The following is a 14,883-nucleotide window of genomic DNA, read 5'->3' as shown; positions in this document are numbered from 1 at the left end:
GGCTATAAACAGCGCCTGGTTTGTTGCTATTAAAAGAGCCTATAGATGATGATCCTGAAAAGCATCACTGTTTAAGCACTCATGGCTTGACATTAACATGAAAAATATTTTCTTGAACATAAAGTGAATTTGGGCTGTCCAGTACATTATAGTTTTGTTCAGAAGTTGTTGAGCTGGATATTTGTGATACGAGGGAGATTTTTGTTTGATTTCATGTTTTTCATTTTAACTACTGGTCACTACCCCTCTGTTTTGCTTGATTTTTCAGACATGAGCAGTCAGAAAAACCATCTCAGGGCTGGTTTTTATGCTTTCTTGGTGTTGTTTTCTGCCCGTGTTAGCACCTGATGAAAGAGCCTGGTCTTAGTTAACAATCAGGCCTCATTATATATTTGTTCCCATAAATGACCGCTCCAAGGAGTGACCTTTCCTGAATAACGTGGAATTTTGCACAACAATGCTGAGTAAAAACTGAAGCAGCCCAGGATCTGCTGAGGTGATATTGAAGACATATCTCTCATGCACAGCAGACCTATGCATTAATCCTATGTTTTGGGGTCTTTAATTGCTTTAAATATTTGCTTCTGGATCTGTGTTTCACACATCTTATTTACATGGTTTATTTTTCATTTTATGAACAAATCGATAACCAGACAGACTCTTTACCACACTGGATTAGTTTTATTTATTCTCTTTGAACTTGATTAAAAAGCTGTCAAACATAAGTCTACATTTTATCACCAGAATACTTTTACAAAACAGGGTAGGAGATGTGTATAGCTCGAAACATACATTTCAAAATGAAACAATATTTGATATATTCTAGACAGTTACCCTTTTGTTTATCCATGACAACTGAAACTAACCATCAAATGCATAAATTGATTCAAGTCTAGCCAAGTAATCCTAAGGGCATATGAAAAGGCTTTTTTTTTAAAGTTCTTTCTAGATGAATTTAATGTAGTTCACCAATAAAGCATCCTCAGGAGCACAATACAAATGCTACAGAACATGAGATAGCTGGGGAAAGCGGGCAGATGTACAGTGTGATGAAGAATCAAAATGGATGTTACATTAAAATGAGCAGTCATGCAATGTCTGCATTTCATGTACTGCGTTTAAGTAAAAATGCCAAAGTTCCAATTCAATTTTTAATTTCTTTTAGGCACTGTTATGCAAATGGTGACATTCTCATTTTGTTTGTGTTTGTTTATTTTATTTGTTTAAAAGCATTAAATGCAATTTTTTTTCCCCCAGCTCTCGGGGTAGACAAATGATTATTCATCATGTCTTTAATTTTCAACGTATATCAAAGAGAAAGGTAAATTATACTCAGATTAGCTATGAATGATCTCGTGTCACTGCTTTAATTCATTGCTTTAAATATACATACTTTAATCCGTTTTCCACAAACCTCCTCAATTATTATCTGTCTTTCTGTGCCATTGCATATGTTGGTAAACAGCATTTTCTATGGTCTAGGGCCATATGCTGTATGCTCAGCTTGCAGAAAAAGTGACACTTGGAGTGCTAGCATAATGAAACTCTCAAAGGGTTAATGCAGAATACATATAGGCAAATGTTGACAATATTTTTTATTCCAATGTTTGAAAATTAGACACAAAATCATCATTAAGTTTGCACAAAACGAGGCATCTGTCACTTGAAAGAAAAAGAAATATTTCAGAGATATGTTTACAGAAATGTAAAAATATTAGACATCAAGACAGATGTGAACGTTTTCAATAACAGGCCCTGTCTGTCAGTCTTCCCCCGAGCCGAAGATCTTGCTGTACTCGCTCAGCATAAGTTCAACTATCTGATTTTGGTACAGCATGTGGACTGCCATGTTCCCTGTCTCCTTTTCAGGTCTAAGCAGTGTTGGTCCAAACACAATTCCTAGGCTCTGTGTTGACATAAGATTCACGGATTCCTTGGCTGCTATCCTGTTGACAAAAGGAAAGAACTGGTTAAAAAAGAAGGGTGTCAGAGGAGTCACTGTTGCTCGCAAAGCACACAGAGTCACTTTTAAAATGTTTCTCCTGATAGGGGTGTTTGTTTGGTTAACTTATCCAAATGAAAGAAAAACAGGGAGGCAAGGGCAATGTCTGCCAGTGTGGCAAACAAGGAAAGGAGGGATTTTGTAGTGCCAGGGAGAAGGTTCCCTGCTTCCCTTAACATGGTCTCCAGCACTGAAAGAGTTGTGAAAACCAAAAAAAAAAAAGCCCCTTAATATAGGGCTCGTATGAAACACATTCCTTCTGCTAATTTAAATCCAATAAAGTGAGTATGGTCTGAAATGGATTGTGAAATTTATGTAACTAAAGACTTTCGCATGCCTTATCCTGACACAAAGTTTCTTGAAAGACACAGAGACCACATACCTTAATGAGATGACTTAGAAAATAATGGTAAGGATTATAACCTTTGATATCTTTATTACCCACAAAATTACAAGAGAAGGACTATTATTATTAAAAGTTGATCTTGTGTCTATATTAAGACTTAATATTCCTGTGGAAAGGGCATTAAGGATGGAGAAGTCTGGTCTAAGAACAGCACAGGTTTAATGGATGGAGTTTAGGTAGGAAGTTTGGCATAAATCTCTGTGGTGGTGAGTACAGACTAAGTAGAAATCCATTTCCCTCAACCCTCCAGAATATATTATGTATCCTAGGGTTGGAAAGACTAGTAAATGAAGACACATATTTTATAAATAAATTGCACAGCTCCACCAAGGAATGCAAACTAAATGTAGGTTTATTATGTAAATGTTTGAATTTATGGATGCCTCCTTAACCTGCTAGTTTTAACTCCAGTATTCCAAGTGGATTGTTGAAGCCAAGTTCTGTTTTTCCCCCCTCTCTGCCATTGTCACTCATTTACTTTTTCAAAATCCAGACAGACATTTAAAAGCCATCACAGCTGTCTCTGTTTTCCCATACCTGTAGCTGAACTTACAGCAAGCCACACTATAAGGGAAAGAAACTCTGTGAGACCTAATGGCTCCAGGCATTCAAAAAAGTGTTTCTTTCATGTTAGTGGGTGGGTCACACAGCAAAAAGCATCTCTTGTGGATTTGTGCCAATCTCATAGTTTACCACATTCCTGGAGCATCAACACTCATGGTTTTTTTCCCCATATATAAATAGGAAGAATACTTCTGCCTCATGCTAGTAAGCGTGGTGTCCATTCCACAAAACACTCTCCATATGGCACTAATCAGATTGGCTTCACTATTAGTTTCTTAAAATATAGCATCTTCATTAATTTTTAAAAAAAATTAATTATCTTTCCTCTGTGGTAATATTAATATATCATCTCTTCTCTTAGGAGTTCAGAAAGTCTCAAAAGTTAGAAGTTTTGTTGCCAAGCGACTGCGTGGGCTTTGATTGATGTCACACATCTTTATCACAATTAAAAATGTTACAGAGGTGATGAGATTGTTTTGCTTCATGCCACTTATGCAGAGGCATGTACAGAAAGCTTGGGGACCTCTCCAGGAGAAAGATTTGGTTTCTGTTGAGCTTGTTATGTGGTAAAAGTTGGAAACTTCACAAGGTATTTGGAGATGGCATCAGCAGGAGTAGAGATGCATGTTCACTGGAGGGGAAATTCAGCAGCTTTGTCTTGGGTAAGTGTAGAAATAATCAATTTATTGATTATTTCTAAAGTTAAAATTCAGTAAATTTAAAGTTAAATATCAATAATTAATTCAAAATTCTAAAGCTAAATATCAATAATTAATTTATGTCTCAAAGCCATAGCTTTGAGACAAGAGGGTGTTGATGATGAACAGCATTGATGGAGCTTGCAGGGAGGAGGAAGCAATGGACCATGGATGAGGAAAATCAGGGTGGAGAAATGTGGCAACAGAACTGTTTACTGAAGGGACTGAGGGATTGCCTTCCTTTGTCTGTACAATGTGGAGCAAGGTGTTGGGACCCCGTGTTCCTGATGGGGACACGGAAAATGGAAGATGCATGGCCAACCCCTCTGCTTTTGCTTGCCATATTCCCGAAGGAGAATAATTCCCCAGATTTATCCTGGAAATTCCATCCTTCTCGTGTTATCCTGGCAAAGTCCAGGCATGATAACATTTCGCAGCAATCAGGAGGTGGGGATGTGGCGTGAGGCAATGGAGGCTGTGCTTGGTGTGTGTTGGTGGTGGAGAAGAACTGGTTGTGGCTCGTATGTAACGTGGTATTAAGAAAATTTGTGTAAATTTGGGTTCCCTGAGCTTAATGCTGGAGTAAGCAGTACTGCATTGAGAAAGTGTCTTAAAAATCCTTGATATAACAATGCAGTTTCACTTGTTTGCACCATAAGAACAAAAAAAAACCATAAAGCAAGCGAACTTGGGAACATGGAAAGTCTGAATAGTTAAATAATATGTGGTAAAACACAGCTACTGAAGAAGGAGAAAGAAGGAACTCAATCCACCCTGAATAGAATAATTATAAGTTTTGGACTTTATGTCTTTTTGGATTACAGACATTTGCCAAAGAAATTCTATAACTGATATTTTTATCATCTCTCCACAAAAGAAGTCAGTGCAAATCAAAACAAAATATGCACATTTAGTTATTTTACTATAGCTACTAGGTGAAATTGAGTTGTTAAAAGAGAAAACATTGAAGAAATGGACAAGAATTCTTTTTTTGGCAAGAAAAAGAGCAGAAAGAGTGACACACCATTTTCAACATAAAGAGTGAAAGGAAATGCCAGAGGTACTTTTTGTCAAGCCCAAATGAAAGGAGCAATGATCCATCAATTTAAGGTTATTTTAGAAACAATCTATAATCCAGTGCCACAGATGTTGGAACCATATCAAGAAATTGTTGGGTGCTATGCTGCACAAAATAATAATTTTTTCCCCTCCAAAATGACCGAGTCTCAGGAATGTCTTCAGTCCTTAAAATCACAAGTCGGGAGAAACACAGAAAATACAGTTCTCATTATTAATAGTAATGAAACTAATGATGAATTAAAACAGCAGAAGTGTCTGATAGGAGGGCTGTAGTGTCAATGGCAGATATATAAGGAAAAATACTTGGAATTTATGCTTTGGCTGTTGCCAAGGCAACTGCAAGCTGGAAAACGTGTGACGGAGAGCAGGGCAAGCCTACAGCTAAGAGGGTCATTGTATGGCGACTTGGCTCTCTAGTTCCATTAAACCTACACTTTTCAAACTCTCTAAATAAAATCATTATTAATTTTGACGTTTGGAAAGCACACTGGATTACTGCTCCAAACACAGTAGGTGTTAGGAAATGTTCTTCGTCCATTTTTACTTTGTAGTAACTGCTGAGGAAGAGAAAGAGTTTCCACAGTGACTCTGACTCAATATCTTAATATTCCTATTGCACATAAAACATTGGGGAATTCAGTGTACTTAGGGAGGAAAATCCCATTGGAAAGGACACTGTTTTACTGTGGGCTGGAGAGTGTTGGAGGGTAGAGCCAGCTGCTTTGAGAACTGCTCGCTTTTACTTTCTTATCCTTTTCCAGCCTATGAGGATTTAATTTTGCTCAATGTCAGGGGCATTTCTACCCTCAGCAAAACTGGTTTTAGCCATGCCTGGTATTCTTTCACTGTTTTAAGTTATATTTAAAGGTAACTATTCAATTGGAAAATCCTGTTATTCTTCCACGAACTGGTAATATAGACTGTGACAAAAGGACAACACATTACAAAATCAGGGGGTCAGAAGAGTAAGAAGGGGTTGCTTGGTATGAGGTTATGGGCTAGAATGGCAGGTGTAGGAAATGCCATCCCCTGAATTCAGGGATAAAATGAGGTTTTGTTGTTATCAGAATCCTGTCCTCCAGTTATGCACAATATTTGTGTTCACTGGGGAAGTCTCTGCCACTAGAGACAGAAACCAAGACCAACACAGAGGCCAAGAGAGATTAAAGATAAATAGGAATAAATGGAACTCCACCAAAAAAGATTAAAAATGCTGTATTCGTGTCATCTCTCCTCTTGGTATAGGAACCAACCTTATGGAATCAGGACCCAACTCCTCTCTGAGTGGGGTATTCCATGACAGCCCATTTGGGTGGGTTTTGTGGCTTTGCTGAACTGTGCTGGCAACCACTGTCATAGCCAGAGCTGCCCATCCTCATGGATGATGGGACTGATTTGAAATGTAAGTTCCTGTGAACTGCCTTAATAGGTCAAAGTGTGTGCCTCCCATTGATTCACTTTGCCAATAATTATCCTCAAATTAGCCAATGTCTCTTTCCTATCTATTCTCAGGCATATGCAAATGTAATGTTGTGGCTTAAGGACTTGGCCCTGGTAAGGGCTCAGCTGCCTTCAGCTCTCCCCAGCAATAATTTTGTTAACAGGCCTCTTCAGTGCACTGGTACAGGCCAGTTTTTATGCAGCAGCTTTCTGACTTCTGGTACTGCAGAGCTCCCAATCAATTTGTTAAAATTTGTCTCTTATGATGAACAGCTTTCAGCTCAACGTTTTACGCTCCCCTCCTTCCCAAACGCTGGTTCACAGGAGTTAAAAAATAACAGGTATTACATACTTTGCTTTAGAGACAAGACATTTGGGAAAGAATCATCCAACCTTGAAATAAAATCTTTATTGAAAGCAATTCTACATCCATGCCAGTCAGATACATTGTGTGATCAGAGGAGGTGTCCCAGGGGAAAGCTCAGTGCTGTAGACAGGGTTGATTACTTGGACCTCCTGTCAGTTCTTAACTCATTGACAGTGGCTGAGACATTCAGTACAACTTTGTTTTCTTTATTTGGAAGTAAAGTTAATATACTTACCTTAACTGTGCCAAATGTACTGGAAAATAACCTGATAATAAAACGTACTGTCCTAGGAAGTGATAATGTCTGTGTGTGTATAAGCACATTTTCGCAGGGCTTTTGCAGCTGGGTTTTTCAGTGCTAGGAAGGAACCACAGCTATAACATGAAGCACAGATAACTTAAACTATCCGGTTTTTTTTCCTCAACATATTTCCTTTTTATTAAGGTCTGTTACACACTTTCCTGAGATACAGTATATCACAGCGACATCATTTTCTGTCGTCAATTTATTTCAGTTCAGCTGCAGTTGTTGTTTCTTGGGAAGAACCTGAGTGGGTTTTGGTACTAAAAAGACAAGTGAACTCCAGCTTTGAGAGTCCTCTTAAAGTACAAACAACAATAGGGGTTTTGTAATAGATCAAAACCTTGCAGAGATATCGATACACGAGCTGAGGAGAGAAACCAAAATACACACATTGTGGAGGAAGAGGGCAGGGTCTGTGCATCACTTAACTCCATCCTGGGAAAATTATGGAGGTAACTGGTGGTGAGGGAGCCCCTGATGCCACAAACTCTATTTGTGTAAACTGTTCACTTCCTTGCACTACTCTATAGATAAATTTCAAATTCAGCATTAAATTCAGATTCTCAATATTTTATGAATGCAGGCTAAACATCTTTATTATCTATGTCCTGGCTGCATGGGTGATTTGCTCAGGTGCATTGCAGTAGTATTCACCAGCTGGTGAAGCTAAGCACGTGCAAACATCACCAGTGGAGTCCTCAGCTTGTGAGATCTGTACACTGTGATGGGAACAGGGAGATTGGTGTGTATGGAACTGAGACCTGAGGCTTCTGCTTATAGAGGAGCTCCAAAGCACCACAATGTCTGTCCTTTTCCAAATGTGCCATGTAGTTTCCTTCACAACAAATAAGCACAACTCAGGGGTCACAGTGCACTAATACAGTTTTAAGCTAGTTGCATCTATCTGTGTAAAACATGAAGGCATTTTAAATCCCTGTTTGTTCTTTAGGTAGAATTTGAAACAATGGCTAGGCTGGTAATAGAGAAACCAGGTCATGGTGTAGGATATGTTACAAGAGGGGTCAGAAATAGTTCAGACATACTTGAGAGCTTGCCTTTGCTGAAAATAGCCTCCATGGCTCCTGGCCTACAGAAACTCCATAGGCTTCCTGTGCTCTGCAGCTGTGGGTTCGTGTTACAGCACTTTGGGAAAAATCCCTTCTCTTCAGTTGCTCTGGGATACAAGAAGGAGCACTCAATGCTGTCCTCCTCCACAGCCCAGGCTTTAAATGTGACCATTGGGTGGCTATATATAGCACCTGGACAGCTGACAGGGCCCTGGTGGAGAATGGGCTTCCTCAGGGGATCCCCTGCGTATCTCACAGCACGAGCCCTTCCCTGGATGAACTGCCTTGGAGCCCGGCCCTAAACGAGAATAATAACTAAACTAGCGCTGAACATTGCTTCACAGTTGGCTGACTAGACTGTGAAAAGCTGAGGAGAGGCATTTATTCTGGCTTAGCCTGGTTTAATAAGAGAACAGTTAAAAATAAAGTGGGTGAACTTTGCTTCCCATGCGACGACCCTGCAGAAGAGCGTGTGGGCTCTTGCCTTTGCACACACCTCACAGAATGTCTTGTGGAGAAAGAATTTATCTTCTGGGTAGCTGAGAACAGCATGCAAAAACACATTTGAGTATCTAAAGATACTGCAGGCTCTACATTCAGGGGCTTCATTCAGGAAAGTGCTTTGGAGAAGTCCTGCTTGCTCTTCTGCACAAGGGGAGGTGCTCCTGCTCCACTGAGAAGCTGTGAGGGGGATAACAGTTTATCTGCACCTCAGCCTTGGGATTGGTTGTTTTTCTGGACATCTTCTGAGTCCCAGAAGCTCGAAAGGCAAAAGTGGCACACCGGTGCATGGACAGCAAGGGCAGGATCTTATCACCACATTGTGGCTCCACCAAAGACCTTGGTGTGGGCAAAGGATGAGGCCCCACTCCCCAAAACCAAATTTTATCAAAGAGATGGATTCAATATCTTTCCACAAAACCTTCCCTATTACTAAAATTCCAGTTCTCCCTTTTGGAACACTGATACAACTGGGTGACCTGCTAGGTTCTTCCATTTACTGACAGCCAGCACTCTGTCCTCCCAGTTTGGCTTGGGTGTTAATTTTTTGTGTGTGAATGCAAGCAGGTTGTGACTGGTGCTCTTAAGAGGACAGACCTGTCTAGTCCACATTGCTGTTGTGCCTGCAGTTTGCCTCTTTGGGCACAGCTTTTGGTAGGAGCCAGCTGAAGGCCATGAGCTTCCCCAAGGAGCATCCTGGACTCCTCTGCCTGCAGCTCTGGGCACAAGGCATTCACTTCTGCCTTCTTCTGTAGCCCTGTAGCAGCAAATTTTGCTCAAACAAGAGCAAGTCCCTGCCCAAAAGCCACACAGGCACTGTAAGCATGAGCCTTTCTTTGGGGAAGGGATGGGAGAGAGCAAAACCCCCTGTGGCAAATATTGGGCAGAGGCTGATGTGGTTCTTAGAGGTGTTTGGATAGTAGATAAAGGCAGGGTGAGACTACATAGAATAATAAGTGTTCAGACAGAAGCATACCACCTTAATGCCTAAAATGTATTTTTAGCTGGTGGTATAACTTCTGCTATGCTTGAATATTTTAAAAATTTATTTTTAATTCCCCTTCTGATATATTTTTTTCTCCAGAACAACTAGCTTGTTGTAAAGACCAACCTGTCATAGTTCCTGGATTTGTATGCTTTTGTGGCCTGTGCGGTTCAGAAGGCAACAGATAGTTTTAAATAAATAAAGCTTTAACTTTTTAAATAGCTTAAATATTTTTGTTCAAGAATGCCTGAAGCTTTCTTGTTATATTACAAATAAAAAGCAGTTAGTAACAATCTTTCTTAAATCACGAATTGTAAATATAGAACCTTTATCATCAGCACAGCACATCCAAAAATGTCTTTGTAAAATAAATCAAATTATATGAGTTAATTGATTCCAGGCAACATCAGCAACTGCAGGTGGAAACTGAATAACAGGATGTTTATTAATGAGGGACTATTAATCAAAATTGACAATATCAATTCCTGTTTCTTTTATTTGAATTCTACCTGCAAAATCCATGAACATACTCACTGGATTTTAAAATAAAAATTTAAAAGTAAAGAAAATGCTGACACGTGGGGTTTTAGCTTTAGATGTGGGGCTATTTGTTTAAACAGCGAAAGGATATCCTAAATCCAATTTGACAGGCAATGCCAAAGATGCCAGTGGTAATTAATTAGCACTTAATTTAGACCACAGAACAACAGGATATGGAATTGGTGCTCAGTGCCATTTCCCCTTAGGCTTCATCTCATGAGGGTCAGGAGTATGGCTGTTGCATTGAAGGTCAGTAAATAAATTGGGGGAACACATTGACACTGGACTTTTCATGATAGATATCCTTCACCCTTATTGCTGCCTCTGGCTATGGCTGATGAGAAAGGGACTGCAATTGTTGTGTGAGGAATGTTGCGGTGCCCAGGCTCGAGGGGAGCAAGGTGGTGCCCGAGCTCAGGAGCCCAACACTCACTGTGCTGGCAGAGAAATGCCCCAGCTCTGTGCCTGGGCTGGAAATAAACTCCTGACTGCAGCACAGAGAGCTTGAGGAACTCTGACAGGCGAGAAAATTCACTTTAAAAGCAGCCCTTAAGTTTGCTAGATTTGTGAGCTTAGCTTTAGATTAAGCATAATTAAAATCAAGGGAAGATTTTAAAGTGAGGTTAGAAACTAGGTCAGCAAGGGAAAAAACACGTTTCCTTATTATCCTCTTGTCTTTGTCTTAATAATGTTTGGTGCTCCTCCATAGAGCTAAAGGCTCTTAATAAAGGTGGATTAATGTTATTAACAGCATTGTTTCCTGACGGGGACACCGAGGCTTTGATGTACTTAATGATGGACAAACAGAAAGTACGTGGCAAAAAACCAGAGCCACCAGCTCTGGTTTGTACCTCAGTGAGAGAAGCCACTCTGAGCAGCACACCCAGAGCAGGGGGGAATATGGAGAACACACAGGAGACCCTCTGTCCCTTCTTCCCAGAGGCACATCAACTGCATTCTTTGGTTCAGATTTACTCGTAGGAAAGGTGGAAAGATGATGAGACTCTGTATTATGATTTAAGCCTCCTGCTCCCAGTAAAATTAGTGCATCTGTCAGACACTTCTATGCTCTATCTCCCAATAATTTCTGCCTTGCAAGGAGAGCCTCAGGTGGAAGGTGCCAGCACTGCCACAGGTGTTCAGTGATGTTTCAGCTTTCTGAAATCACTTCCCACAACCTGTACCTTGCTATGCCTAAGTAGTGAAGATCCCCATGTCCCACAGGGTGCTGAACAATGGGAGCTTCAGTATTTACAGCAGGGTGGCTCTGGTTGCACATCCCAGCTGTACCCCACTGGCACAGTTTTGTGCCCTTGGTCCCCTGAAGGGCTGTCTGCATTGCTACATCATGAAAACACTGAGCTAGGCAGCAGCCTCTGCTCAGAAAATGTATTTTGGAAGCCCCAGGTTAAGAGTTATTTTAACTTTCACTCCATCACACCCTTTGCAGCATCTCTCTCTGGGCAGCGAGTGAAATTTTGATTACTGTGAAAATCACTGACAAAAATCCCAGAAACTGGAAGCCACAATGGAGTCAGAATTTCACCTTATATGAGCTTAACTTTTCTCATTTTGGGTGATATCTACTTTTACTAAGTGGAGTTACTGCTTTTGACTATGTTCAATCTATAACCTCTTGCAGCCTTCAATTACAGCCTTTTTGTGCTGTAATCCAGTTGACAGCAAATAACTCAGCCCTGGATATGACAGGTTTACTTTCTGACTTAGAGCCCAGAAGGGGCAATTGAGTGGAATTTCAGCCTGGGATGTTGAGCTGTAGACATCCTGCCCAGAAATTCATCTTTGCTTGTGGGTCTAGATTAGACCATGAAAGACATAGTTTCACTATCAACACATTGGTTTTGTCCAGTGTCATGAATTAATTATTCACTTCTGTGAGAAACACAGTAATTTTTGACATTGAATGTGGCAAAGGATTCCACAAAAATCAGGGAACAAACTCTCGACCAAATTTTCCTTTTTCTGTGATTTTTTTAATCATAGAATCACTGAATAATTTGCTTTGGAAAAGGCCTTCAAAAATATAAAATCAAAGCATTGCAATTACTTCATAAATTATTTTGTTTCAAGTCTTTTTTAAATGATGAAAAAAAATTAAAATGTTGGCCTATTAAATGTCCCCAATATTAAAAAAAATCCGTATTTTTTATCCTGTATTGTCACCATCTTGTTGTTTAAAGTGAAAGTCTTTTTGCAGCGATCTACCCAACAGAGATGATTTTCTATTGGATCTGACCTCAACCAGGATTCCTCCTCTCCCAGGTTCAGTTCTGAGCTCTCCACAAGCTAGGATTGCAATATATCTGCACTGCATTTGTATCAGATTTGAAAGATGCTTTAACATGCCTCCCAGCACCACGATTGTTTCGGCCCTGATACTGAGCACGAGTAGGATGAACACAGCTCTTAAATGAACTAGTGAGTATGTGCCACGAGTCTTTGATTTCTTTAAACTTATTTACATTTTACTCGCCCTTGAGCAATGAATTTACTATGTCAGCATTGTCTTTTCTACTTACACTTTGTCTGTCTTGTCCGCTCACCTTAGCTTGATGTTTATTTTTTTGTGCACGTGTTTAGTCTGCTGCACTAAATGCAGGGACTGCCTGGAGTGGAGGATTTTCCATATATTGTGTCTTTCTAAGAAGCACCCTTTGTAGTACTGCAAGTTCTGCAATATTTCCTGGCTTTAAACTAGCTTTGAATTTTCTCATTAGCTCCTTTAAAGTCAAATACCCATTCACACATGTGCTGGTCTCAGATGACTCTGGTCTAACTGCCTCAGATACTTTACAAAGTCTTTATACTCTACACAGTCAGCCCTACTTCTCTCAGTAGTTGTATTTCTTTCATCTTTGAAGCTTCAAGTGACCAGATTTGCCAATATCTGCTTCTGTCTAACCCTGATCAAAATGCACAGTTAAAAAAAGTGGTGAGAAAACATACATGAGTCTCTTAGACCTCCTAACCCAAACCATGTTTGACAGAGATTGAAGGATTTAGGAACAACAGGGACAATCTTGCTGATATCAAAACCCTGATATCAATCAGTCTTTGGGCAACTCACACAGTAAGCAGCTTTCAGGGCACCTCTCTGTAGGTGCTGCCTCTCCAGCAGAAAACGTCTAGCCTGAAGTGACTGTAAATGGATTTACAAACTTATAAAGTGCCTCTTTAGCAAGCACACACTGTAGTTTCAGAGCTGGATAAACTGAATTTAGTATGGGAAGTAATGGAAAGCTCTTACTATATAGTTTGGAAAGGTTAAGCATCTCCTCACTATAGAGGCCAGGTGAGATCCAAAATGTGTTCAAGACTTGAAATTTGCCTTATGACAAAAATCTCAGGGTTGGCTCTGAGTCCAGAGCAGCTGCAGCGATTTCTATGGGGTAGATGCCCTGAAGGAATGAAACCTCCTTATCCTGATGACACTTTTATGAGACCCTTACCCAGGCATGGAAACAATCTGGGTTGTCTGAGGTGGTTGAAGTTGCCTGCTACTACTGCTGCCACAGCCCTGTGGAAATCCTCTCTGGACTGAGAGTTTGAACAAGGCAAACTGATGTTCCCAGTAAACTTCACTTGCTGGAGAGCTTCCATATGCTCCGGGGCTGTCCCATATGCCCTGGGCTGACTGCATGGCGGCTGCTGATGGTGTTTGGTGAAGGCCTGCACTTGGCAGTGTGGATGGCAATGATCTGGGAGGTGAGAACAGTTTCCAGATGGATGAAGAGCTGTCCTGAGGTGGTCTGGGGAGCCTGAGCCTAGTGCTGACACAGAGAACATGGTGCAAAAAAGTTTGTGCTTTTCTGTGAAGGTGCTGGGAGAGCTACAGGAGGAGCCGCAAAAATTACAGAACTTTTCTGAATTCCTTCTTCTTGGCTTATCTCCATGGCAAGGGGTCTTCTTTTGGAAGACCACAGCAAAGCTTTGGAGAGGATGTGGCTGTGCAATCTAATGTTAGGGCTGAGGTGGGTGTAAAATCCTCAGTTTAGAGGAGGTAACTGGTTGCATCTTGTGGACCAGGGGAGGAGGCAAATTGGCTGGAGAGAGTTGCTTCACAGATTTATGATTTTACATAGCACCATAATGCGTAATGTACGAAAAGATAAATATTTTCCATTCAGCAACATCTTGCTGTATTTTCATCTAACTCTATAATTTTAATTATAAAGTGAACATAACCTGTATCAAATTATGATTTTGTTAACATATTGAATGAGGACAAGAAAAATAAATACCAGATTTTATACTGTACAGGCACATGAAGGTATAGTAAAAAAATCTGGTTTCCTTGACCACATTGTCATAATATGCATATATAACTGCTTATTGAATCCAGGCTGTGTAGACAACAGAAAGAACACTGGCTCCATACCATCACAATGCATGCCCACAACAAAGAGGAGGAAAGAACAGGCTCTTTCATTGTGTGTTTCTAACTATTACCAACATAAGGGCTAAAAACTACCTCTGTCTGAAGTGTATCTATACACCCATGCATAAGTTATTAACTGGGCTCTCTCAGCACAGTTGCTGAAAATATTAATATATTCAAATTATATTCTAGCTACTGCAAAAACAGTAGATCAGACAAATGTATTAAAATCTCTTCAGACAAAAGGAGTCATGTTATTTATAAAGTTCCTCCCCCCCTGCTCCTCACTGGAACACAAACCTTCATTGTATAGAGTACACGAGAATGCAAGATGATCCTTTAGATGTCAAAATGTGGCTAAAAGTTTGAATGTAATCATAAAACAGTGACTCCAGTGCTCGCCATAAACAAATTGTCACTGGCATTATGTAACTTGGACTATTCACAAAGTATAAAAGATGGGAAGAATAAAAGGTGGCTGCCAAACACAATGGGCCAAATCCAAAGGTCGTGCCAAATTGCGCCAGTGG

The 14,883-nt window shown here is 40.3% G+C and overlaps 1 protein-coding gene across 1 annotated transcript in view; it reads right to left on the bottom strand.

The window, feature by feature from the left end:
* Window positions 1-671: 671 nt before the first annotated feature.
* ARHGAP15 (Rho GTPase activating protein 15) overlaps window positions 672-14,883 on the bottom strand; it is a 303,832-nt gene continuing 289,620 nt past the window's right edge. The window contains exon 13 of the mRNA XM_054278010.1: window positions 672-1,946. Coding sequence (XP_054133985.1) covers window positions 1,763-1,946 — 184 coding nt within the window. The 3' untranslated portion in view covers window positions 672-1,762. The remainder of the gene's footprint in view (window positions 1,947-14,883) is intronic.

Source organism: Melozone crissalis, unplaced genomic scaffold (genome assembly GCF_028551555.1).
Source record: "Melozone crissalis strain CALT ecotype California unplaced genomic scaffold, PUWL_Pcris_2 ptg000023l_1, whole genome shotgun sequence".
Classification (NCBI taxonomy): Eukaryota; Metazoa; Chordata; class Aves; order Passeriformes; family Passerellidae; genus Melozone; species Melozone crissalis.
Note: the sequence above shows the minus strand (reverse complement) of the source record. Positions and strands in the feature narration are given on the sequence as shown.